The sequence below is a fragment of the Leuciscus leuciscus genome (genome assembly GCF_965113295.1).
Source record: "Leuciscus leuciscus genome assembly, chromosome: 14".
In the NCBI taxonomy this organism is placed as follows: Eukaryota; Metazoa; Chordata; class Actinopteri; order Cypriniformes; family Leuciscidae; genus Leuciscus; species Leuciscus leuciscus.
The window spans coordinates 20,956,334-20,980,741 of NC_138738.1; the positions used below are offsets into that span (position 1 = coordinate 20,956,334).

At 38.7% G+C, this 24,408-nt stretch overlaps 2 protein-coding genes and 1 long non-coding RNA gene across 6 annotated transcripts in view; 2 read left to right on the top strand and 1 right to left on the bottom strand.

Annotated features, from left to right (window-relative positions):
• Positions 1 to 6,292: 6,292 nt before the first annotated feature.
• Positions 6,293 to 10,096, top strand: dr1 (down-regulator of transcription 1). 2 transcript variants are annotated; one of them, XM_082137054.1, is made up of 4 exons: positions 6,293 to 6,558; positions 6,648 to 7,022; positions 8,597 to 8,760; positions 8,895 to 10,096. In XM_082137054.1, exons 2-4 carry the CDS (start codon positions 6,803 to 6,805, stop codon positions 9,039 to 9,041), a joined length of 531 nt encoding a protein of 176 aa, XP_081993180.1. In that variant the 5' UTR covers positions 6,293 to 6,558; positions 6,648 to 6,802; the 3' UTR covers positions 9,042 to 10,096. The 2 variants fall into 2 exon arrangements, with proteins under 2 accessions (XP_081993180.1, XP_081993179.1); XM_082137053.1 differs by having other exon boundaries at positions 6,293 to 7,022.
• A 7-nt stretch (positions 10,097 to 10,103) lies between these two features.
• On the bottom strand, positions 10,104 to 14,326 carry LOC309474490. The gene is made up of 2 exons (XR_014197324.1): positions 12,995 to 14,326; positions 10,104 to 12,941 (listed from the first exon to the last, which is right to left on the bottom strand). It is a non-coding gene; the product is annotated as an uncharacterized lncRNA (long non-coding RNA).
• The window catches only part of gng12b (guanine nucleotide binding protein (G protein), gamma 12b), a 62,711-nt gene continuing 48,813 nt past the window's right edge, over positions 10,511 to 24,408 (top strand). Inside the window, exon 1 of one of the 3 annotated variants that reach the window (XM_082137070.1) lies at positions 10,511 to 11,209. The gene's annotated coding sequence lies outside the window, so the exon portion shown is untranslated. Of the gene's footprint in view, positions 11,215 to 15,809; positions 16,415 to 24,408 lie in introns of those variants that run through there. The other 2 variants (XM_082137069.1, XM_082137071.1) reach the window with 2 other exon arrangements.

A 24,408-nucleotide genomic window follows, 5' to 3' on the forward strand; every position in this document is an offset into this window, starting at 1 on the left:
TCAAACACTCACACAGAAATGTGTGCTTCGTTACTAGAAAACTAAAATGTAAACGTTTGATATCCTCCGAATCGAAGTCTGAAACAAAAAAACCTTTCCCCAATCACACACAATGTGATTTTTTTTTTGTGCAAAATCTGTAAACTTTGACAATTTGCATTGCCTACTAGGTCCGGTTTTCGACATGTAGCATCCACGTGTTCAGATGTGTTCAGAAAACCAGAGCAGAAATCTGGGCAAAAGTTGTGTAGTGTATTCCAGCCTTAACTCCAGACTGCGTTTCAATTTATAACCGCATGCACGCAACAAGCTAATCAACCGAGAGTTCTGGATTTATTTGATGATAAGCACTGGTGGATAAAGTACTTGAAATCCACACTTGAGTAAAAGTATAGATATCTTACCAGAAAGACTTTGGTGGAAGTTAAAGGGCACCTATTATGCCCCTTTATACAAGATGTAAAATAAGCTTCTGATGTCCCCAGAGTGTATGTGAAGTTTTAGCTCAAAATACCCCACAAATAACTTTTTATTGCGTGTTAAAATTGCCACTTTTTGAGGCAGTGCAAAAACATGCCGTTTTTGTGTGTATCCCTTTAAATGCAAATGAGCTGCTGCCCTTTCAAGGAGAGGGCGGGGCTTCAAGAGCTCCTGCAACAAACTAACAAGGGTGCGTTTCCCAAAAGCATCGTTAGCCAACTATGGTTGCAAGCTCCGTCGTTATCAGCATAGTTTAACGAGTCGGTGTTTCCCGAAAACATAGTTCCAAAGAACATTCGCAAACAGCATCACAAAGTTGTGTGGTTAGAATGAGAGGTCTCGACCTGTTGTTAAAAGCATAGTTTCTAGTTTTTACGACATGTGGACTTATCCGTATCTTGAGCAAAATAAGCAAGCTGACATTCAATACAATCTATATCTTTTATTTAGAATACATACTAATGTAATTTACATCTTTTAGTTTGTCAAGAGATTTAAAGCGTCATTTTTGAATAGTGCGCATGTGCAAAGCACCTAGTACATAAGAACGAGCCAATGACTGAATCTGGAAGTAAAGCAAAATAACTGAGAAAAATGAGAATAGTCATCAGATGCCATGTCTGTAATTTATAGCAAAACATTTAGCATTAATTCGAACTCAAACAGATTCAATAAAAGTTGTAATTACTCCAACACCTGCGTGGCATCTTTAACCAACGTGGTTGAACAACCAATTTGCGACAATACGGTTTTTGGAAACAGTCGTGACTAGCTAGCTGATTTCTTCAACAATGCATCGTACTTTGGTACTTAAGCAGCGAGTTACGTCGTTCTTTGGGAAACGCACCCCTGGACAATCTCATGCACACTGAAATGTCAGTCAGATGTTAATGCCTACAGAGCCAGAGAATATATGCTGTATGGAGATAGAACAGGTATAGTTTAGTTTAATTACGGTTATAACTTATGTTGTTGTCACCTTGCTTTTATCCACTACAAGCCTGTTGTAGCGGACCCCGTTTGAATGATGGCCAAAACTTTACTGATGAGTTTATTGTACATCACACAAAAGATGAAGCATCCGTTTTCACTCCAGAAAATCACTCTAAGGCCCAATCCCAATTCTATTTTATACCCCTTCGCCTACCCCTAACCCTTGCCCCTTGAAACAGAGTGTCAAGGCGTACGGGTGAAAATATTCCCCTAAGAAATGGGACACCACTACTACACCGTTACATGTCATTATACATCGTCGCTAGCGCCTACGTCACAGGAGATGCGCCAATGTTTATCACAAACTTCCAAGATGCCGTCGTCAGCTGTAGTCTTGCGTGAGTTACAGCTATTTTTTTGCATTTTTCTTCTGAAGTTTGCAGAAAACTTATATCTAGGCGTTATCTTCGACGCCTAAAAGCTGCGTTCACACCAAACACGAATAGAACGTCTGGCGCGAGTGATTTCAATGTTAAGACGCGTTTACGCTCGTCTGGAGCTCTTGCGGCGCGAATGAGGCATTTAGTGCGGCGCGGTGGACGCGAATTCGCCTCATTCGCGCGTCCACTTCGCTTCAAACTTTTGCTTTTTATACTATTGTCATATTGTTAACGAACTTTAACGATTTTTTTGCAACCGTGTCTTTGAAGAACATGACCGTAAATATGAACACAAGATTGAATGTGACAAAGAAAATTATTATTGGCAGTCATGTTGCCTCTGTAGCCGGTGTATGCAGGTACATTTCTCATACCGCTTCGTTTGAAGTGTGGTCCCGAAAAATCTTCGTTTCAAGGGCTATCTGGCCCTTCCCCTTACCCCTCCAACCAAAAGAGAATTGAGACAACCCTACCCCTTCACGGGAACGCGCAAAACGGAGGGGTAGGGGCAAGGGGTGAATTGGGATTGGGCCTAAGAGCTGAATAAAACAGTATAAGAAGTGCGCATTAGGCTATGTTCACACTTAGCGTCTTTTTTCAAACTGCCAGCGTCTGTTCTACATTATAACCCTATGGAGTAAACCGTTTTTTCAAAAAAGTCCTGAGCGCTTTTTTAGACGCCACCGCCGGCGTCTTTTTCTGCAGCTCAGAGCGTCTTTTTAAGTTGAAAAAAGTTCAACTTTTCTGAAAAGAACGCCCTACGTCAAGCGCCTTTTTGACAGCTGACCAATGACAAGCGAGTAGCGAGACCTGTCGTTTCCATAACAACAAGAACAACTGTCTGTCGTGCACCCACAAACGTCTTTGTGAACCGACATTCTCCTCCCCGGTAACTTCAAAAGCCAACGCAAGAGCCAACTTTCTCTTTCTCGACATTTTTTTGCATCACACAGCACTAGGCTACTGTTGCAGCTCTTGTTATAGCAGCCCGGTCTCACCCCAAAACGTCATATACTGACGCGTCTTGACCATGCGTCCACATATGACGAAAAGGGTACCCCTTTAACGTCAATATGAGACGCAGACAGAAGCGCACCAGCAGTGCCTCCTAGCGGTACCCTAACGCATACCTAAACCTACCCATAACCCGAATCGTCACATATGGACGTTATGGGGGTACCCTTTTCGTCGTATGTTGACGCATGGTCAAGACGCGTCAGTATATGCGCCAGCCACAAAAGACGCGCTCGGCTGCTATTTGTAACCGAACGCTGCCAGCGTTTTTTTTTTGCTAAAAAAACGCCGTTGTCAACTTTTTCTTGTCAAAAAAGACGCTAAGTGTGAACATAGCTTTAAAGTCTTATCCATAAAACTCTCTCTCTCCCTTTCATAATCATCAACATACACAGCGAACTACACAGAAACACTTGTTACAACTAACAGTAAACAAATACAGACTTTATGACTTTTCGGAGGGTGCTTAATAAACTGGTAAACTTATATCCGTAAAACAATTCCGATGAACTGTAATAGTGTGTGCTCTTTCATTACTGCCGTAACCAGTAACGTTTGGCCTATTGCTCCGGAGACTGTAAGCTGGATCACGAACATTTTGTACTGATCCATCCTTGAGTAACAACTTTTTAGCAAAACCTATTTTGTATTGTCCCTTTAATGACCCTTGTTAACAAAGCAGTCTGGTGTAAAATGATTTGCGCAAACATAAATGCATTTAGGTATATGGGGTACATTCTCTTTAAAAATAAAATTAATCCTCTGTGTCTTCAACAGCTCTGATGTCAGGAGTACATGAATACTGCTATGCACAGTCTTACATCCAACAACAAAACCTGAGTTGCTTACCAGACATTCTTGTTGCTACAGCTGCTCTGGTGTCGAAACAATGGCGGACTGTGTACAGCTCACTCAGGGCAGGTCTATTCTAAAACGTCAGTGTCCGTCAACAGTCGTGGGAGGGGCTTGTGCAAACAAAGTGACGTCACTTTGCCCAGACAGATTCTGCGAACCTTGTTCTGAGACTTATGATTCTGCTTATGATTTATGGGGTTTAGAAAAAAAAAAACACTTGGTGGATTTTTAGCATTATAGGGTGGTTGTGTACTGTCGGGATGCTGTTACAACCAATACCGCCTTGTGTTGGAAAGCCGCAATGGCCATGTGTCGGATGGCTAGTTGTATACAGTTATCCTGAGCTGTAACATGCATTTGTTTTGCCGACAGGCCCGGGAAAAGATGGAATGAGTTGAGTACACAACGTAGGTAATCATTAAAGTCCAAGTGAATTTATCATGACAGCTGTCTCTGCACATGTGCTCCAAATAAAGTTCAAAATAAACAAAACAAATCATCAAAAATACTGTCAGCTGCGTCAGGATAGGCCTAAAGTTTTGCTTGCTTTCTCATGTCACTGCTTTTAATTATGCAACTTTGCTGGATAACGAATGCATAAAGTGGAACAAATCGATATAAACCAATGCAAATAGATGGTATCAATTGTGACATTAAACATTTGGGTCTGCCTTGCGTGTGTTTTAGTCACATTGTTTAAACCGAGGTAGGCTATAGCCTATACTCAGCTTCCTCTCAGCCTCGATGGCAAATATGATGTTCTCCAATAATGCAGCATCTAGTCAACAGATTAATTTATAATGATATGACAACATGCAGTGTAGTGCACTGTATACAGACCGTTTTGTTGTCTTAAATCCGTTTTTGAAGTGTCCCGCTCTGTGCAGCGCGCAGCCTCACGTCACGTGTCAAAACAAACTCCACGTCCACGAGGCGTCAGTGCAGTGCTAGTTTTTATTTCGCCTCTAGAGGCCGCTCTCGTACTGTATAATGACAGCCGCTCCAGCAACAGACGCAACCCGGGAAATGAAATCAACCGCGGTTGTGCGAGCACACGACATGCCTGCTTGCAGTCTGTGTTCTTCCGACTTTATTTGTAACGAATATGCTTTGGGGAAATGTAGTAAAAGTATACATTTTATTTAGGAAATGTAGTGGAATAAAAGTAGCCTAGCCTAAAAGTTGACAGAAATATTAAAACTCAAGTAAAGGACAGATTATCCCCAACAATATTCAAGCAGCCTACTAAAACGAAGTATTATTACTTCGTTATATTACACCACTGATGGAAAGTGAACCTTGCTTTCTGAAATACATTAGCCTACAGGTAGCTTACAATTTACCTGTTTCTGTTCTGTTAAAGATCATTCCATTATGAAAACGACAATCTAATCAATCCTTTATTTTAAATCACAGAGAGCTGGCTAAAAGTGAGCAAATTGTTCATGTTTTCTGTTACCTGTACAAAATCTTTTCTGTCTATCAGCTGAGGACATCTGTATGAATTGTTCTTAATTTATCTAATATTTTTTTTCTTTTTGTCATCTTTAAGTCTTATATAGATAATCCTTCTATGCAATTCCCAGCCAAAAAACAAACAAAACAAAAAAACAAGCAAACAAACATGCATACCTTAGACCTATATATATATATGGATGATTAATGTAGTGTACGTCATGAATGAAACTAATAAGTTCTTTTAACAACAGTGTTGAGGAGCTATTGAGGCCTATACAAATCTTAACATGTGTCAGGCAAAGAAAAAGGTAACATGAGAGTTTTACAGTGTGCACTTTGTTATTCTTCTGTTCTATTTATTTGCCTATAGCGACTAATGAATCGGAAGTCTCACACATTCACAGAAAATAACTTACTTCTGCATTGCAAAATAACCTTGTTTTACACGTCAGTCATACTTCCTGTCTAAGTAGCCGATTCTGAATACGCTGCAGCATGGAGCAGCTTGATTCAAATCCAGCTTGATTCAAATTTAAAACACAAATGTAAAATCACTTACAGCACCACCTTGTGGCCAGGTCTCTCAAAAACTGTCCCAAATCCCAAATGTCATGTTACTCACCATTTTTTATTTTATTTTTATTTTAAGACATGCAGCGCTTCTACCAAGGAAAAACACAAAAGCATCAAATCACAAAAGTTGAGGATTTATGAGGAGGATTATGTATAATTAGTGCCCCCATGACCTAAACGTGAGGGAATTTTGGGTTCCTTTTGTCTGTGTATACTAACTAGCCTATAATACAATATTATAGGTCTACTATTATATTAAAATAATGTAATATCATAAATGTATAGTAATATATACACAATATGCAGGAGAAAAAGAAAACCATAACAAAAACAGAACTCCTACAACTACCCTGCTTGGACCCCAACTATGTAACCACATGCCTTTCCCAAATCTTGAGCTCGCCATTGTAGTTTTAATTCAATACAAACATACCAGGAGAGTACACAATCAAATATTTTAATTCGCGATTAAATTCCTTAATTCCCGTTTCTTACAGTAGGTGGCAGTATCGCGCAATACCACGAAACAATAACAAGCAGAAGAAGCACCGGATATCCGGAAGTGTTGCATTGTGGGGTTCATTTCGTTGGTCGCTAACCGAATGGTTGAAGTAATGAATTAATAGCTTTTGGGAGCTTCATTTCTGCACCGTGCTTTAGCTGAACAAGCGCGGCGTGTATTGGTTGACCCAGGCAGCTTGAGAATGAACGATCGGAGTTGAATCATGATTATAAAGGCGCACAGGAACAGCAGCAGCACTGATGTGTGGATGTGGAGAGTCAGCGTAAACTGATCGACCGAAAGGTACTGACTCCTCTCATCCTCCAAACACTTACACTCTCTCCCTGCATTTGAATTCAAAGCTATATTCAAAATTGCACTCTGTCGGACAGTGTTTTAGCGAGCTGCTATAAGAAAGCCGAGCAGATCATCTGAATCTCCACACAAAGCCGTTGCTGTGGGTGTATCATCATTAACATCCCATTGAACCTCCTAGCCTGGTTTCGATTTCCTTTAAACTCTGAAGCACCTCGGCAGCTCATCCCTCATGGCCTCTTCATCGGGGAACGACGATGACCTGACGATCCCGAGGGCGGCGATCAATAAAATGATTAAAGAAACGCTTCCCAATGTGCGAGTAGCGAACGATGCCAGAGAGCTGGTGGTGAACTGCTGCACTGAGTTCATTCACCTCGTCTCATCAGAGGCCAACGAGATCTGCAATAAATCAGAGAAGAAGACCATATCCCCTGAACATGTTATAAACGGTGAGGATGGCACTTCTTGATGATCGTGATGTCACTAACAGCTCATTTTTCATTTTGGAAGAGGGTTTTATTCAAAGCTTGTGCAGTAAACTGGTATTAAAGAGGTAGTTTGCTCAAAAATGAAAATGCTGTCTTGCACCCTCACCAGTATTTCTTGCTTGCTTCTGTTGAACACAAAACGAGATGTTTGTCTGAATGATAGTGTCTGACAGCCTCACTCATCGTTCACTTTCAATGCATCTTTTCTAAACAATTCATGTTGAAAACATCTTAAAGGGATAGTTCACCCTTAAATGAGAATTTCATCGTCAGTTACTTACCTTCATGCTGTTCTAAACCTGTATGAGTTTCTTTCTTCTGTTGTACACAAAAGAAGATTATTGTAAAGAATGTTGGTAACCAAACTTTTGACGGCACCCATTGATTTCCTTTTTTTTCTACTATGGAAGTCAGTGGTTGCTGTCAACTGCCTTGTTACCAATTTTCTTTAAAATATCATCTTTTGTGTTCAACAGAAGAAAAAAAAACCTCATACAGGTTTGGAACAACTTGAGGCTGAGTAAGTACTGACAATTAAATTTTTGGGTGAACTATCCCTTTAAACAAGACTAAACTGTTCTACTGGTCTTAGCTGCTCTCACAATGTTGTCAATTTGGTCAGATGACTGGCTTTAAATGGGTTTTGGGTAATTTTCAGCATTTCAGCCTGTGAGATTTCTGTCTGAAGGGCCATCTTAAACCAAGTTTGATAAATTGTTTGATAAACTCAAAACCTTCTGTGGAACACAAGAGAGGATTTTTTGAAAAATGTTGGCCTCTTTTGTCTATAAGTTGAAAGTCAATTGCATCCAATGTTTTGGACACCAGTGACTTAAATTGTCTTCTAGACTTGACTTAAAAAAAAAAAAAAATTTTTTTTACACAGTTCTTCAAAATATAGGCCTGGTTTCACCAGACAGGGCTTAGATTAAGCCAGACCGTAGGTCAATTTTGACATTTAAGTATCTTTTATAAATGTGCCTTAGAAAAAAACATTACTGGTGTGCATCTTGAGACAAAACAATGGCACTGAGAGATTTTTTTAGATGTATTTTTGATGCTTTCAGTTAAAGCAGCTCAAACATGCATTTTAGTCTGGAACTAGGCTTAATCCTTGTCTGTGAAACCGGGGGTTATTCTTTTAAAAAGTAGTAATAGAAAGTAAAGTAGAAAGTAAGTCATATCCTCATGTTATTCCAAACCTGTAAATAAAGAAATTATGCAATTTTCATTTTTGAGTGATCTATCCCTTTAAATGTTTTGATCAAATGCACTATGGTGGGTTTTGAACCTACAACCTTTTAGTTAACAGCTGAGATCTTGGACCAGGCTGCATTAATATACACAAGATTCAGTATTAAGTTCACATTTCTACAACACGTGGATGGATATGATTGTATTACTGTCATGTAAAAGATTTACAGCATTTAAATAACGGTTTCTTGCTCACTGGCGGTTTTGCATTTCACCTCAAACTTGTACATCTCTCCTTAAAACCAATGTAACAGTGAATGCTTTTTTTTGTTTTTCTTCAGCACTTGAAAGTCTAGGTTTCGGTTCATACATCGCAGAAGTAAAAGACGTTCTGCAGGAGTGTAAAACTGTAGCACTTAAGCGGAGAAAGGCCAGCTCCCGACTAGAGAACCTTGGCATTCCCGAGGAAGAACTTCTACGTCAACAGCAGGAATTATTTGCCAAGGTAAAGATCCTGGAAGAGCTTGAATTATTCATGAAACGGACAAATGGAACTTTTCGCTCTGTAGCTTTCCAGTTTGTTCCCAAGCCTTGTAACTTGATTAAGTGTCTGATCTGATGAGTTGTGCTGTCTTCCAGGCACGGCAGCAGCAGGCTGAGTTAGCACAGCAGGAGTGGTTACAGATGCAGCAGGCCGCCCAGCAGGCACAGTTAGCGGCGGCTTCAGCCAGTTCTGCTCAGCAGGCCGGATCTTCCCAGGATGAAGATGAAGAGGACGACATGTGAACCCCGGCAGGCTTTCTCCGAAGCACACAGATAGATTGACAAATATATATATATATATTTACAGACATGTACGGTCTCCCACACACACATACTGTCCTCCGTAAACTTTAGCAGAGAAGGACCTCTGCAGTGTTGTCTCCTATATGAACTTTTAAATCCCAGATCAACAGTATAAATTGATGCTGACGGTTCAGGGGCAGTCATGGGTGCTCTCCTGTGATTTGTTGCTACGTTTGCCTCGATTCACTTGTTAACTAGAATTAGTAGCTCTTGAAAATCCCTCTTTCTCATTTGTTCCTGATTTAATTGAAGGCAGTTGTCATCGTTTCACCATATGTGTGTGGGAAGGATGCCAAGTCATGTGATGTGGCTGTGATGTAAGACGTACCATGTTAATTGTCATTGGTTAAATTCAGGAGCTGCTGTTTTGAATGGCTTCGTCCTGTTTTAGGCGATTTGCTTATTTCTCTTATATTTGTCTTTGTTATAGTTTGAAGAGACACAATTGGGGAAAAATTTTGGAAAGTGACTTTTACAGCCGTTCATCCCCGCTTCCGTATTTCTCTTTGTTCTGCTGAGTGAGATCAGAGAACGTGATTTGTAATGTAGGATGTTGCTTTTTGGTTCATTTTAGTTCGAGTGAGGATAAAGATTATGTAGATAGGCTTTTACCTGCCCTGTGTTCAGATCAGTATTCTAAGGAAAGATTTACATGTGCAGAATAAAATCTGTCTTATAGTACCAAAGATAGAAGTAACTATAAAAAAAAAACAGTCACCAGATAGGCTTTGGAAATCTGCTCATGGTATTTGCTCTCTGTATGATATGAGTGCTTTGGTGCAGATTGCGCTGAACGCTCTAACTTACACTTTGTACAATGTTTTGATAGCAGATTTTTTTTACAGGTGCAATGTGTAAAAGTGGAGTTGTGAATGTGTGGTTAATTCATATCTTGTGATGACTGGTAAGGTGTAGTCGAGAAGCGTATTCACATGCCTTTGCAAAAGCTGTAAGCTGTATTCTCTAAGCAATAAAGTCAACCCGTTTTATAGACAGCCTGTGTTCTTTTTTTTTTTTTTTTTTGGTTAATGGAAAATTTTAAAGTGGGCATGAAATGGAAGTTACGATTGTGTATTCTTGTGACATATCTTAGTGAAACGCCTTCTCAAACAAGAAAAATGTCGGGTGGGACTTGATTTTGTCCATCGGGAGTTGATTGGATGATTGTGGTTTGTGTGACAGGTTGTCTCTCCCTCTCTCCAATAAACACGTCATCAGAGAAGATATGTCATTGCAAGAGGCAGGAGAAGTGTATGAGGTTTAAGAGGGCACGTGATAAAAAAAATAAAATAATTTGCACCGCTAAATTATAAATAATTGACAATTGATTTAATGGTGCCTTAAAAATAAAATATAAATCAATTACAAATTTTCTGAAGTATTCAAAATATATTTTAAAAAACATTCAGGTAATTAATTACCTGAATGTTTTTTTTAAATGACAAATCAAAATATTACTTAACCACGTATAACCCAAGAAAAATTGCAGAAAATTGTGAACGTTTCTATGACTTAACATGGAAATCCTGCCCTGTAGTATTTGAACTGGGTGCTGCTTGTATTATTATGGTGCATCTAACTGACAGATGGCGCTCCTGCAGCAGTTAAAGAGACGAGAGTCTGACTTTGGCGAAGGCTTTGAAACATTAATATTAATTACGCTAGGTGACGTTCTCTCAGTAGCCCAGAGGTGATTTGCTAAATCATTTCATCTTGAATATGATCGTGTTACATGATTGGACGCTAACAGGAAGGTGACTAGGAACGTCATTATGACCTAATTAATATTCATAAGCTCTGCCTCTGCCATAGTAGAATTGGTAAATTCTCGATGTGGACATGTAGAGAAACTGTTGCGCTCCAGTCCTCCACCGTTCCCACCATTCCGCTTTATTTACGCCTACAGAAGTGAAAGGTCGGTCGGTTTCTGAGTTTGGCTCTATCAAATAAACAGAGGCAGCTAGAGCATTCAAATAGATTAAAAGAGTAACTGTTATGAGGTAACAGTTATTGCAAGGAGAACTTTGTATACGTGTGAAGAATTGCCATCGACAAATCGGTCTGGTTCGGCATTCCCGTTTTTTCCTCATACTACGTACCGACCCGAGGTACGGTAAGTGTCAAACTGACCGCATGTATACTGTATGTAACGTTATATAGGTGTTTGTATGTGTACTAACTACATCACTCCCATAAAGTGCTAAATCTGTTCAGAGATAAATAATCATATACATGTTTAGCCTATTAACACAGTTGCACGGTTGATTTTGATCTGACTGGCTTTAGTCAACATTTACCTGCCTATTGTTTAATAGTTGCTGTAACTATTTATGTTCCTATGATGTTACTGATTCAACTTCAACAATGAGAGAATATTATTGCTGTTAACATGTGTGGTGCATTTATTTATTTGACATGGATGTGTTGCCAAATGGAATCTTATACATTATGAACGATACGTTTTTTGTCAGTTTAAGATTAGCTTGTGTCCTCACTGACATAGCTGCTATCTTTAGACACAGTATAACTAGTTATATTCTGTTGTTTTTGCTATGGGATGAATGATGAGTGATTGATCATATCACAGGAAATCCGACAACATTCTGTTCATGTTATCCAGAGGAAATGTTGTCATTCTGACTGACATGAACCAGATCTGTAAACTTACTGTAAAGGACTTTGTACATTGATCTGTTAAATGCAGGCAGTACATTTTAGGTTAGACATGAATTGGTGGTCTGGGTTTTCTCATAGCAAGAAAAAAAAGAAAAAGGAATTGGTGTGGACAGCTGAGCCTGTTCTCTCAGTGGAGTTATTTTTTGGAAACTTTGATACAAGATACTATTTTTATATATTGTATTTACATAACATTTGTAACTGACTGCATGCATGTTTCTAGTCTGTTGATCCTGTGAAGTATGTTTTTATTTTTTTAATCTTAAATCTTTACTAGTATTTCCTGCTTAATTCACTTATTGCATTTCAGGCTGTATTTATTGAATGAAAATAAAATGTACAGTTATAGTTCATCCATTTTTTTGGTCATTATTTATTGACACTTATGTCTTTCCAAACCTGTATGACTTTCTGTCTTCTGTGGAACACAAAATAAGATATTTTGATATTTTGAAGAACTTTTCAAGGCTTTTCACTTTTTGGGAAAGTTAACCCTGGGTCATACTAAACCCTGAGTGAACAAAATCCTAGGTTATCTTGTTTCACATTTCACACTGCTCATAATTTACCCGGGGTTAACAATTAATCTTGGGTATTCATAAGATGACATTTCACACTCCTATATTTGCAGTGCACTAGAAGAAAAGGTTCTAGAACCTTAAACGGTTCTTTCAAGAGCTTTTATAGAACATTTTAGGGGTTCTCATCATTGGATCATTTTATGGATTTAGTTTTAATTAATTAATTTAAATTCATTTTTATTTTTAATTACATTTTATGAACTGAAAAGCTTTAAACATGCTTTATCACTTAAAAAAAATTTAATAACTTGTTAAACATGAAAGGATTTTGCAATCATTTAAGATATTTCTATATAGAATCTTTTTGGCATAAAGCGTTCTTTGAAACAGAGTCAAGGACCCTAGGGTTCTATATAGATTAATTGATTGATTGACGAATGTAGCACACGACCTGTTTAAATAAAGACTCTAAGTCTAAGCATTGCGCATCTTCATATTGCCGGCAACTGCTACCAAGTTTTTTTCTGAATGGACTTTCAGACTGGTAAGAATGAAACCCTCTCCTCTTCACTGCAATTGACGGTCAAATGCTGAAGCGTACTGTTTATACATCATGCAGCATTTCTGTGACTGTATAAAGCACCTAAACCTGAGTCACGTGATTGGGTGTCTTTTATCTAACCATAACATTCCAACACCACATCGTTTTACACTATACAAGTTTGCAGTGTTGTGTAGTAACTGATGTAATCTTAATTATGTAATCAGATGGCAAAAATGTAATTATTGTAATTTGATTTATTACATTTTAAAATACTCATAATCAGAATACAGTTTCTTTTTGATTGATAACATGATGATTACTTAATTAATCACAAAATGGCAGTAAATTATTCAGAATTGTTTTATTCTCCCATTCCTTTTCCTTCTACACACACAGTTCGGCCACTAGTAAGGCGACTAAAATCTTTTTCTTTTTTTTTTCTTGTTATTTATTTTTTCTTGTCATTTGACTTTTTATGACTTAAATAATTAAGCCTTTCATAAATGTATGAACCCCCTGCAGTTCCTTCACAAAGCCTACTACTCAACAGGGATTCATAACCCTGGCAAAAAAGTGCTAACAACTTCTAAATTTGTGTGAAACATTCCTCTACCTGGGGTTAAAAGCAGGGTTTTGAACGATTATAGCCCTTTTTTGTCCTTACATTGAAAGTCAATGGGGTCCAAAACAACATTGGACCCCATTGACTTTCATTGTATGTAAGAAAAAAACTTACTGAGAAAACTTAAATTAAGAATATCTTCTTTTGTGTTCTGCAGAAGACAGAAAGTCATACAGGTTTTGAGCAACATGATGTTGAGTAGATCATGAGCAAATTTTCATATTGGGGTGAAATAATTGCTTAGAAGGAGGGTGTCACTAGCGGTTCCAAATATTGAATTTTTGGTTTCAATGCAACAGGTTTCTTGAGCACTCCCCCCTTCTGTCACTGATTGCTCAAACATATAGTTCCTCCCCAAACTCATGCCATTGTTTGAGTCCATGTTACGTAGTTGTGCATAGGGGTCAACGTTTGGCTGGTTACAGATTTAAGCAATTTGAAAAGCTATTTTAACGGATACCTTTCTTCAGACATCAAAGACCTTCTTGGTTGGGAACCTCAAACAGAGACACTCAATGAACACTTAAAAGCCGCGTTTCCACCGCAGGAACTTTCACTAGGAACTAGGGACATTGGGGGGGGACTCTGTGTGTTTTGACTGCAGGGACCACGATCTAAATGAAGTTCTGGGTAAAAATTCCCCCCTCAGAAAGTCTCTGCTTGCGAGGTAGTACTTTTTCAAAGTTCAGGAACTTTCAGGGGTGGGACTTGGGCTCTGAACATGCTGATTGGTTGAGTTCACAGCATTTTTATTGGTTGACTCCACGCAGCATTTTATTTCAACCACAATTTTTAAAAGTATGTTGTGGTGCGTGCAGTTAGAGTTGTTTTGCTATTCGAATCAGCAGTGGAGTTTATAAAATACGACGAGGTTCAGGCGTTCAGCCTTCTCAGTGGTCTTGGTCAGCTAGTTTGGTGCGCACCAAGGATCAGATGGCAGCATTTAGATTTATTCAAATGAACCGGACTAACAAAGCAGTTGCACCAGAGTTCGTTTTAATCGAACCAAACCTGCCAAGTGTGCGGTTGAAATTGCGGGGGCACCGAGAATCGTCACCACCTTTCTCCACTCTAGCGACTGTTCCCTGTTCCCAAGGACAACTGTCAGTCAAAGTTTAATGCTCATTTTATCCTGTTGCCATTGAATCTCAGTTTCGCCATATATTTATGATCATTTTTATTTCAATATATGATTAACCAGCACAAGGCAATAAATGTGTTTAACAGACACGGAGAAACACTTTCTTTCTCTTTTACAAACACACCTGTACACACACACAAAGATGTGACACTCTACTACTGGGCTGTGGAGACTTGGTTTGATCTGTAAGAGTTTAAGGCAGAACTGTTTTCCAAAGAATGAGTATCAGACGAGTGGCCATAAATTACACTCATCAACTTTAGTCCATATGTGCTTGCTTTGAGGTCATTTGTTTATCTACCCCTAAATAGGGGTGTACAATATAACAACAATTATATTTTGATATTTTCTGGAATTTTGTTGATATTGATAATTAGATAACTTTGCTGATTGTGTTGCTGGTACCGTGGCTGGTTTAAGACTGTGACACACCAAGCAAACGGTCCACCATTGGCCACCACACACCATTGTTGAGAATCTGCCAGCTTAGCTTTAGGGGTGGGATACACGTTTAAATATGTTATTAACAACTAGTTGTTCAGTTCAGTTCTGTACACACGCGGTTTTTACTACCTGCATTTTCCGAGAGTTAATCAATTTGTAGAAGGAGGTTGTCACTCCACTAAATTACTTAACTCTGAATTGACAACCACATTTAGCTTTGTTTGCTCAGTGTGTATGTGGCTGTATATGAGTAAGCAATGAGGTTTAGGTTGCTACAAGTTTTGTGTGAAGTTACCTCATGCTTACTGGAAGTCTGTTTGTGACTAATAGTTAGTTATGTGTGACTTATGATTAGTTCACAGTGTTTAGGAAAGGTGTTAACAGAAAGTTACTCTTGGCTCCTGCAAATAGTTAATTTACCACATCTTTATTGTAATGTCTGCAGATAAATACACATAAGGCTAAATAACATTGCTTAGTTAATAACATAATATGCAGGTTTAATCTTAGATGGTGGGATACCATCACTTGCTTAGACTAACCTGTCCTTAGACTAGTTTTTTTCCCTTGTCTTGTAAGTATGAGAATGCTAACCTGCTAAACATAAGACACTGTACATTTAATTCAGTTATTCAAATAACAGTATGTAGAACCCAGATAATATTGCTTATTTTTAATCCCCCAAACGGTATAGGGGTCATTCCTCAGGGAGCAGATTGGAAGCAGGTCTGGAGGGGGAGGGGGGTTCGGAGTTCAGACATCAGGAGTGTTAGTTGTCTCTAGTGATGCTTGTGATTGGAGACATTGTTTGCTATTTGAACTTAATTCATTGAATCATTTTAATCCCAGTGGCATAGCACAAAAATACTGAAATTACATTGGAATTACATTGAGAACAATGTGTCAGTATACAGGGACAAGACACAGAAATGTATATATTCTAAAACTGTCTGTTTACATCGGCAGCTAACTTCTAAATCTCAGTTAACAGTTACTCACAGACGTGATACTTCAAAAGGACAGAAGATGTGTAGCACATAGACATTTTAGGGGATTTTTAAAATTATTTTAAATAATTATTTTATTGCTACATTTTATTTAGACATGCGCTGGTATTCTGTAATATAGTTTAAACACTTCAAAATATGGTAATAGGTAATTATTATGCGTAATTTAAAGATGGTCATTATTCCACTATTCATTTATACTTTCATTAGTAAATGTTCTGTCACATGAAATTCCAATCTTTGTATTTTCAACTGTTTATAAATCATATGGATTCATTTTGTTTCTTAAATTTTCATCATTGTCATTAGAAAACTGCACTCTTTATAGGACGTGCATTTAGTGCATGGACAGAGTAAGGTAAGTGTTTGAAACATAGCCTACGTGCACAGTTCAGTTTAATGATAAAGTTTACTCTTGTTGTTAAAATGAATGTACAAAGTAAACTGTTAACTCAGATATCCAGAAAATTATGAACAATACTGAAATAAGAGTGCACGGTTTATCGGTCAATTAGATGCGCCTGAAAGTTGATGAACAGCATTAATGAAGGTGTTGCCCCCATAAAACACTGTAAATGTACCCTGAAGCTGATGAGAGATGTTGACGATTGTACTATGGAGAGTGTAAAGTTAAGTCTGCTAAACTTCCTCTGTGTCGTCATTACCTTTAACTTATAACTAGGGCTGTCAATAGATTAGAATCTGTAATCACGATTATTCGCACTGGACCGCCTGGGGATGGAGTCTCCACTCTCCCGGAAGCGCAGGCTGTTGTGAGTGCTTGCCGGCTACACGATTGAGCATGCCCAGAATATTAATGGCTGCTTCTGACTCCATAGGAGGAGATGGCGGGTGAGTCGCGACATGCAACGGGAGCATAGACCACCTTGATGATTGATGTACGCAGCGGCCGCAGTGCTGTCTGTACAGACCAGTACGTGCTTGCCTTGGTGGAGGCATCTGTGGAGACAACTGCATGCCTGGACTCTTGTTCTAGGGGAACTCTTGCCCATAGAAACGCAAGGTCTGACCACGGGCTGAAGGTTTGGTGACAGGCCGGGGTGATTGTTGTGAACGTGAATGTGACTGACCAATGTGGGTTTTTTTTATGAAAAAACAAACAAACAAAGACCCCAATATACACAACAACAAAGTTCTTTTTTTCCATTTAGGGGTAAAATGAAGTTCGAAATACCTTTGTAGCGGTATAATGTTAGCAAACATCCCAATGCCTCCCCTTTAATGTGGATTAATCATACTTCAGACACATTTTCAAATGGACCTGAGTTGTTCTTCAGCCCACCAACCAATTCTGGTGTCAAATGATTGAGGTCCATGCCGCAAACTCTAAAGCGCTTTTAGATGTTATAAAGCTCAAAGCCTTCAATTTCCTGGACTGTCTGTCATGTAAATGAATGAATGAATGAATGAATGAAGATGGTTCAGATTAAAGTCAATACAATTAAAAGCGTATTTTTCTCAGTGGAATTGTGTTGCTGAATGCAACACCAGGAAACCCCATTTGGTTTTCTTCAGCCGTTCTGGTACCAGTGCGCATTGGCTTAGGGGATTGAAGGTAAAACTCATTAGTCTAACCATCAGAGAGTACTGTACCTCATTTATTGACTCACTTCATTTCAGTAATCTCCCAGAAGGCTGTGCTGTACTCAGTCTGGTTGAGGCACTGATGATTGCGCCCTGCAAGGCACTTATAGGATCACACCCATATAAAAGCTCAAACTCCCTATAGCAATTTGGAACTAGATTTCAAAGCATTTTCAAAAAGCAGCTTTCCCTTCCTGCCTCCATATTTACCACAGTAGACTTTGGGCCCTATCTTACACCCGGCGCAATGCAGCGCCAAGCGCGATGCAAGTGTTTTTTGCTAGTTTCAGTCCGGCACAGTTATCATTTTTACGTCCTGCGCCACGTTGTTTAAATTGCAAATGCATTTGCGCCCATTTGTGCACCCATGGGCATGCTGGTCTGAAAACGAGGTGTGTTCTGGCGCATTGTTGGCACGTTGCTATTTTGAAGCAACAGAAATAGACTGCGCCATTGACCAACTGAAACCTAGTCTAAAGTCAATGGCGCAATATTTTTTTGGGTTATTTAAAGAGCGCGTTAGTAATGTGCGCCTATAGGCGGGTCCACAACGCGCATACACCCTGCTTATTAAACACACAGGGATGCACAGCAGCACACAAACATGCCAAATATTTAAAATAAAAGGATTACAATGTAAAAGATTATTATTGTGTACATAAAGATATGGTGGAATCCGACTTGTCCCGTAGATGGTCTGCTTGCGCTCTACGAGCAGTTCCGTTTGCGCTTTGGAGACGGCTTCGGTCTTTCCACTATCAAATTCCATCATGTAAATAGCGAATCTGCCATGGCACGAGCGCAACTGGCATTTAAAGGGAATGGGAGATGAGACTCTGATTGGTTTAACGCACGTTAATCCCAAAACACACCCATTACTCATTAAGAGAATAGGGAAAACCCTTTTAGACCATGCGCCTGGCACTCCGACCATTTTTCCCATCGTTTAACTAGCAAAAGTGGATTTGAACTTGTGCCCTGCGCTTTAGACCATGCGCTTAGATCGTTAAAATAGGGCCCTTTATTTTATTGGTCATTGTATTAACCTTATGACAATGATTACTTAACCACACCTACCGGTTTTCAAGTGTGGGTACTCTATGTCCATCAAACAAAATGATGTCGCGAGTCAGCTCACTCGCTGATGTACCTATTGCAAATATGGGTAACTGTTTTTTTTTTCAAAAGGCATATGTTTAGTTGTTTATGGGGTCTACCGCAGAGTCTAAATCAGTGATTGCATTTTTTTATTTTTTATTACTGGCTTTGAGAACTCTCTGGATACCTAGTTTCAGAATTACATGTATAAAAACACCACTTTATCATGATGTTGTAAATTTGCCAAAAAAGAACGTTTGTATGTCACAGTGGCAGATGACAACAAGGCTTATCAGCGAAGCGATAAGTTTGGCTTGCAAGTCGTTTATCTATCGAAGGTCAATTGTTTTTACAAATGCTGATTACCAAATCAACCCTAATTGTCTAAACCCCACAGAATCCCTTTCACTTACAAGACATGGAGCCTCAGAAGATGGTAAATGCAGTATTTATTGAGGTCACACACTGACGTACCAGTCCAGATGCTCTTGTCACCTGAGATGTCAAGTTGCAGATTTCCGAGCTTCTTGCAGGGAGCCTATTGACAAGGAGTAAATGGACTGCAGGATTCACTTGTATAATGATGCACAGGGTCACTTGCTGAGAGCTGCTTATATAGGTGTCGGCAGATGAATGCCGTGGTCATGTTATTGCCTTCATGGAAAGACAGAAAAACAAGAACCCTGTATAAACTCTCCGACTAGGGCAGTAACCGGTTGCCTAGAAACTGTAAAACACAGTAGGTAATAAAGAAACAGAATAGGTTCAGCACCTAAACCAAAACAGCACACACCATGATGTTTGGGTGTAGATGAGTGTCTTTTGACTTTGAGACAAACATGATCAAGTATGATTGAAGTGTTGAAGAATGAGAGATTGTGGGTGTGCTTTGAAAATAGAGATAGGACACACTAACTCCATAATGTTTATTAATAGATTTTATACTACTTCTGTTTATACTCATGCCTTGATTTTCCTCTAAACGAGTGCAGTATCTGAGCTTGTGTTTTGTGTAAGCGTGACTGTGAATGACCTCAGCACTCAGTTCTCACTGTCTGCAAGGCCTTATCTCCTGTCACAGTGTTGTGTTGTGACAACTAGATTACGCAAATTGCAGACACATAGAGGGAAAACGAGTCCTGAATGAATTTGAATGGATTTTAAGCTAACAAAAAAAGCATGATAGTGATTTATAGTCACATTAAATCAGCAGTGAGACATAGTATTTGGACTTTGCCTCTACTTTATGACTTCTTGTTTTATTAAGCCATTTCATCTGGATTGCTTTCTGTCCCCCCTACCTCCTGTCTCCATGGCGAGTTTCCTGCTTTGTTGCCTAGCGATCTATAAACCTAGAATTGGCCGCAGCCCCTGTCTTAAGTTTCTCTGTAGAGCCACACTCTCAGTTGTATGTTGCTGTTGTAGTACTTACTACAATTAGTGTGTTTACTGCCAGCATTCAGACTTGGCTATTACAAGCTTGCACTTCTCGGCTGTGAAATGATTACATATTTACTGCAAAGGTCAATTTAAAGGTGCAGTAAGCGATTTTTGAAAAACACTGTTGAAAAGTGGATCGGACCAAGCACCAAAACACACTTGTAGCCAAACAGCAGTAAGGGGCGTATACACTCATGATAGGGGAGGAGAGAGAGCTCAGTGCACAAGACAGACATTAGTAGAACTAATTAGTAGAAATACAAAAGAGGAAAAGGCCAGGGGAATATAACAGCGTTAAAGGGGTCCCATTATGCTTTTTCAACTTTAGTTAGAGTGTAATGTTGCTGTTTGAGCATAAAAAAAGATCTGCAAGGTTACAAAGCTTAAAGTCCACTTCAAAGGGAGATATTTTATTTAACAGAATCCACTTCTCAAGAACTACAACGAATGGCTCGTTTGGACTACAACATGTTTTTTCCCGGGCTTTGTGAAGTCATAATGTTACTCATTTAAATAATCCCCGCCCACGGAATACGCAAAAAAAGGTGTGAGGCCTGGTTGAGCTGCATTAGAGAAGACAGTGTTGTCGTTGTGTCAAAGAGACATATTTTGTCCACCCTGTTTCTAAAACTCATTTGTTTGACCCTAACCCTAAGGCATTAGTTCCTCTAGAACTAGAAGACGGTTCATGTACATTGTATCCCCAACGTTTATCTATGTGCTACACATTTTACGAAGAACATAAACTACTACGTGCTACGATGTAAACAAAGGGCAAAGCTGTTTGCCTCGCCTGCTAGCCAACATTAGTGTTGATATTGTGTTTACTGTAGCTTCTGTAAGCTCTCGCTTTTGTAAGGCTGTTCACCGGCTCTTAGGAAAATTAACCTTAGTTTGTGATCATATCTAAATGTATCGTATCAATGTGATCGTATCATACTTGTATCTAAAATGTATAGCCTAAGAAAAAAAGAAAGAAAAAACAAACATACCACTCTGAAACGTTCTGTGAAATCTGTGCTTGCAAAGTCTGTGCATGAAATCCATTATGGATGATCGTTAGGGATGCACCGATTGGGAAATTCTGGGCCGTTACCGATGTTTAACATAACAACTTGGCCGATGGCCGATGCCGATGTTTTTTCTTTTTGTTATTTATTCCTTCTTTTGTGCCACGGAAACATACAAGTCTTTCGGCTCTTGATCACACTATCCTAGAATGAGCACAAATTCAATCAGACCAATTTATGAAACAAAAACAACCTTTAATGTCACTTTCTGGTTGACATTAGTTATAACCTTATTTATGACAAGATCTTTTTCAGTGGTTATGAGGAGCAATATGAGAGAGAAATTTGGTAATCATTGTCTGACCCAATAAAAAAACATTATAATATTCATTTTATTTTTCGTGTTCGCATTTATGAGGGAAAAAACAACGTGTCAGTTCTCTGTTACGGACGTGAGCGCTCTGAAAGCGGCACTAAAAGACTGCTTTAAAACTTTCACAGAGACCTCAAACAGAACAGCTGCCTTTCTTTAAATTGAATTTCGTTTTGAATTAATTATATCTTAATTTTAATCAATGTTTCATGAACCAATTGCCTGGATTTTATAAATAAGAATTAAATATAGCAGAATCACGACATGGAGGCACCGGCGAGTGAACTTGAGTTCGTCTCATAAATGAACCGAAACTCAGCGTATAATGCACATTCACATTCACAGCGTATTTAGACACATTTAGACGCATTCATAATCATTACTTTTACCGGTTCTTTGTGGCAAGCTTTATGTGTGCGGTCGTGCGTTTAAGTGCGGCTATATTACGTAAACGCTCATTATCCTGTAGGCTATATAAGTAATTAAATTAATATAAAGGGGCGATTTGTCCACGAATGACTTAAATGAACAACTACTAGTCGACTAGAAAAAAACTTTTAGTCGGAAGCAGCCCTTATTCCACATATTTTCGAACCAGGCAACATGGCATCTGGGTTGAGCGAGCGACCCTGCGGAATGAACGAGCGGAGCGGAATATTCAGAAATGCGCTCTCCACTCACGAGCTCTGATCGGAACAAACCCGAACCTCACTGTCTGCTGAACTTGCGCAGAAACATCAAAATATAACCAGTTTTTTTAAATGGTTTTTAAAACTACACTATTTTAGCACAAATTATGAGCTTATTGGCGATTTTTTTTTTAATAATTATTGGCAAAATTAGAATATAGTAAAAGGTTTTTTTAGGTTGTAAAAAAAAATTTTTTTTTTGAATTTTTGGGTGGGCCTGTTGAAAAGTGCCTGAGCTACAGGACATCGTCTTTCAAAACATAACCTGCGCGAAAGAGAGAAAAAAAATGAATGCGTCATTGTACCCAGCACTTCTGAAAATGCACTTCCGAATGCGTCTCTGTCCCCAGCACATTTCAAACCAAACTGACGCCCATGTGACATCGGCGAATGTCATTTTTATTTCCCGATGGCCGATGGCAGTTAACGAGGCAAATATCGCCTGTTACCGATGTTCAGCCGATGCATCGGTGCATCCCTAATGATCGTCTTGTTTGTTAACATTCTTAAGTCTGAATCAGGCTTGAATTGGTTTGAAATTGACGCCATCTTAATACATACACCTGAGGAGATGAAACTCGCGGTTGTGGTAAGAGGCGAGGCATTTCCAGAACACACGGTAAGCGGTGCCAATCACAACACACTGGGCCAGATAAACAATTACAGCACATTTTGTATTTCGGAACGAGGGGCTTCATCGAAACTGGAACTAAACGGCGCATTCAGGCCAGATTGCGGAGAGAGGAGCTGTAATAATGTAAAATATGTGACAAATAATGTGGTTTTTGAACAATAAAGCATGAAAGCATATTCTAGTAAACCCCAAAAACAAAATCAAGACTTTGTGAAAGGGCATATTAGGACCCCTTTAATATCGGGAAGCTTTCAAAAAGCTTTTGGTTCCCCTTTTAGTGATCGCTATAACCCCTCAATCAATCACATTTGTAATATATTAGTTACTTGGACTATCGTGTTATGTAGGGAGCTGTTTATGAAAACTGTGTTTGTTTTTTTAGGTTGGAAGGGATGACTTTGCCAACGAAGGAGCTGAGGAGCTAAATAACAATTAGACATTTGACCTGAATTATCATAGTTACACAAATTGCTTTCACGCCATAGTCGTTGCCTGTGTTGCATAGCGTTCACGTGAATGTGGGGGTGCAGGCATCTGGATGGGTGTGATCCCTTTGGGTAGGGGCATGTTTGTTTTGGTGATTTCAAATATCAACAGCGTTTACCAGAAAATGGAGTCAGTAACATGATGCTCTTTTTTTATTTTATTTATTATTTATTAAATTATTCAAAAATGTATACATACACTGGCCCCTTTCACACATACAGTCTCTACTGGTAAATGACTGGTAACTAACCATTAAGAGAATGTAAAGTTGCAAAATATCATGTAATACAATGCCCCAAAAACGTAATATTTAATATTTAACAAAAATAATATTTATGAACTAATAAATCATAAAAAAAATTATATATATATATAAATGTATACACAAAGTTCTGTTATGAAGCTCTATATGTTACAGGCTGATAGGTCCTTAACTCAATCTGCTTGCAATCACATCATTCTCCAGGTGTTAGTAATCTGTACTTTATCTGTGTTTCAGAAAGCCTTTTTTGTAAACCACGATTAACTATTCTAGATTAAGGCCTACCCTTGACTTAATTTAAGGGAAACCGCCCCTTTAAATGGGCTATTAAAAAAGTGTTTTTTAATTGTTACAGTGTGCACTGTAAAAAACTGCAAGGAATTTACAGGATTAAAGAGTATTACTTAACAATAACTTACTGTAGTCAGAATTTACAGTGAAATTAATACATGCTGGGTCATTTTCTTACAAATGTCTGTTAATCAACAGAAAAAAATGATGCTGACATCACAGTAATTTACTGCTCTTGTTTTACTGTGAGTTCACATTAGAAGTTTTTATTAATTAAGTTGTCTTTAACCATGCCACTGAAATAAATTATATTGTTTAGTACTGTTGTTTTGAAGGTGATTAGTTGATTTGCTTGGGATCTTGGACCTTGTATATTCATATTCAAATTTCTAGTCAAGTCAGAAGTATGACAAGATGACAAGATAGAATATAAAATAAGTAAATTGGCTGATTTTAAGTTAGTC

Bases quoted from the DNA above. Each gene is read 5' to 3' on its own strand.
- dr1 (XM_082137053.1), top strand. From the start codon at position 6,803: ATGGCCTCTTCATCGGGGAACGACGATGACCTGACGATCCCGAGGGCG. The intron at 7,023-8,596 runs GTGAGGATGGCA...GTTTTTCTTCAG, and splicing joins CCCTGAACATGTTATAAACG to CACTTGAAAGTCTAGGTTTC. The intron at 8,761-8,894 runs GTAAAGATCCTG...GCTGTCTTCCAG, and splicing joins AGCAGGAATTATTTGCCAAG to GCACGGCAGCAGCAGGCTGA.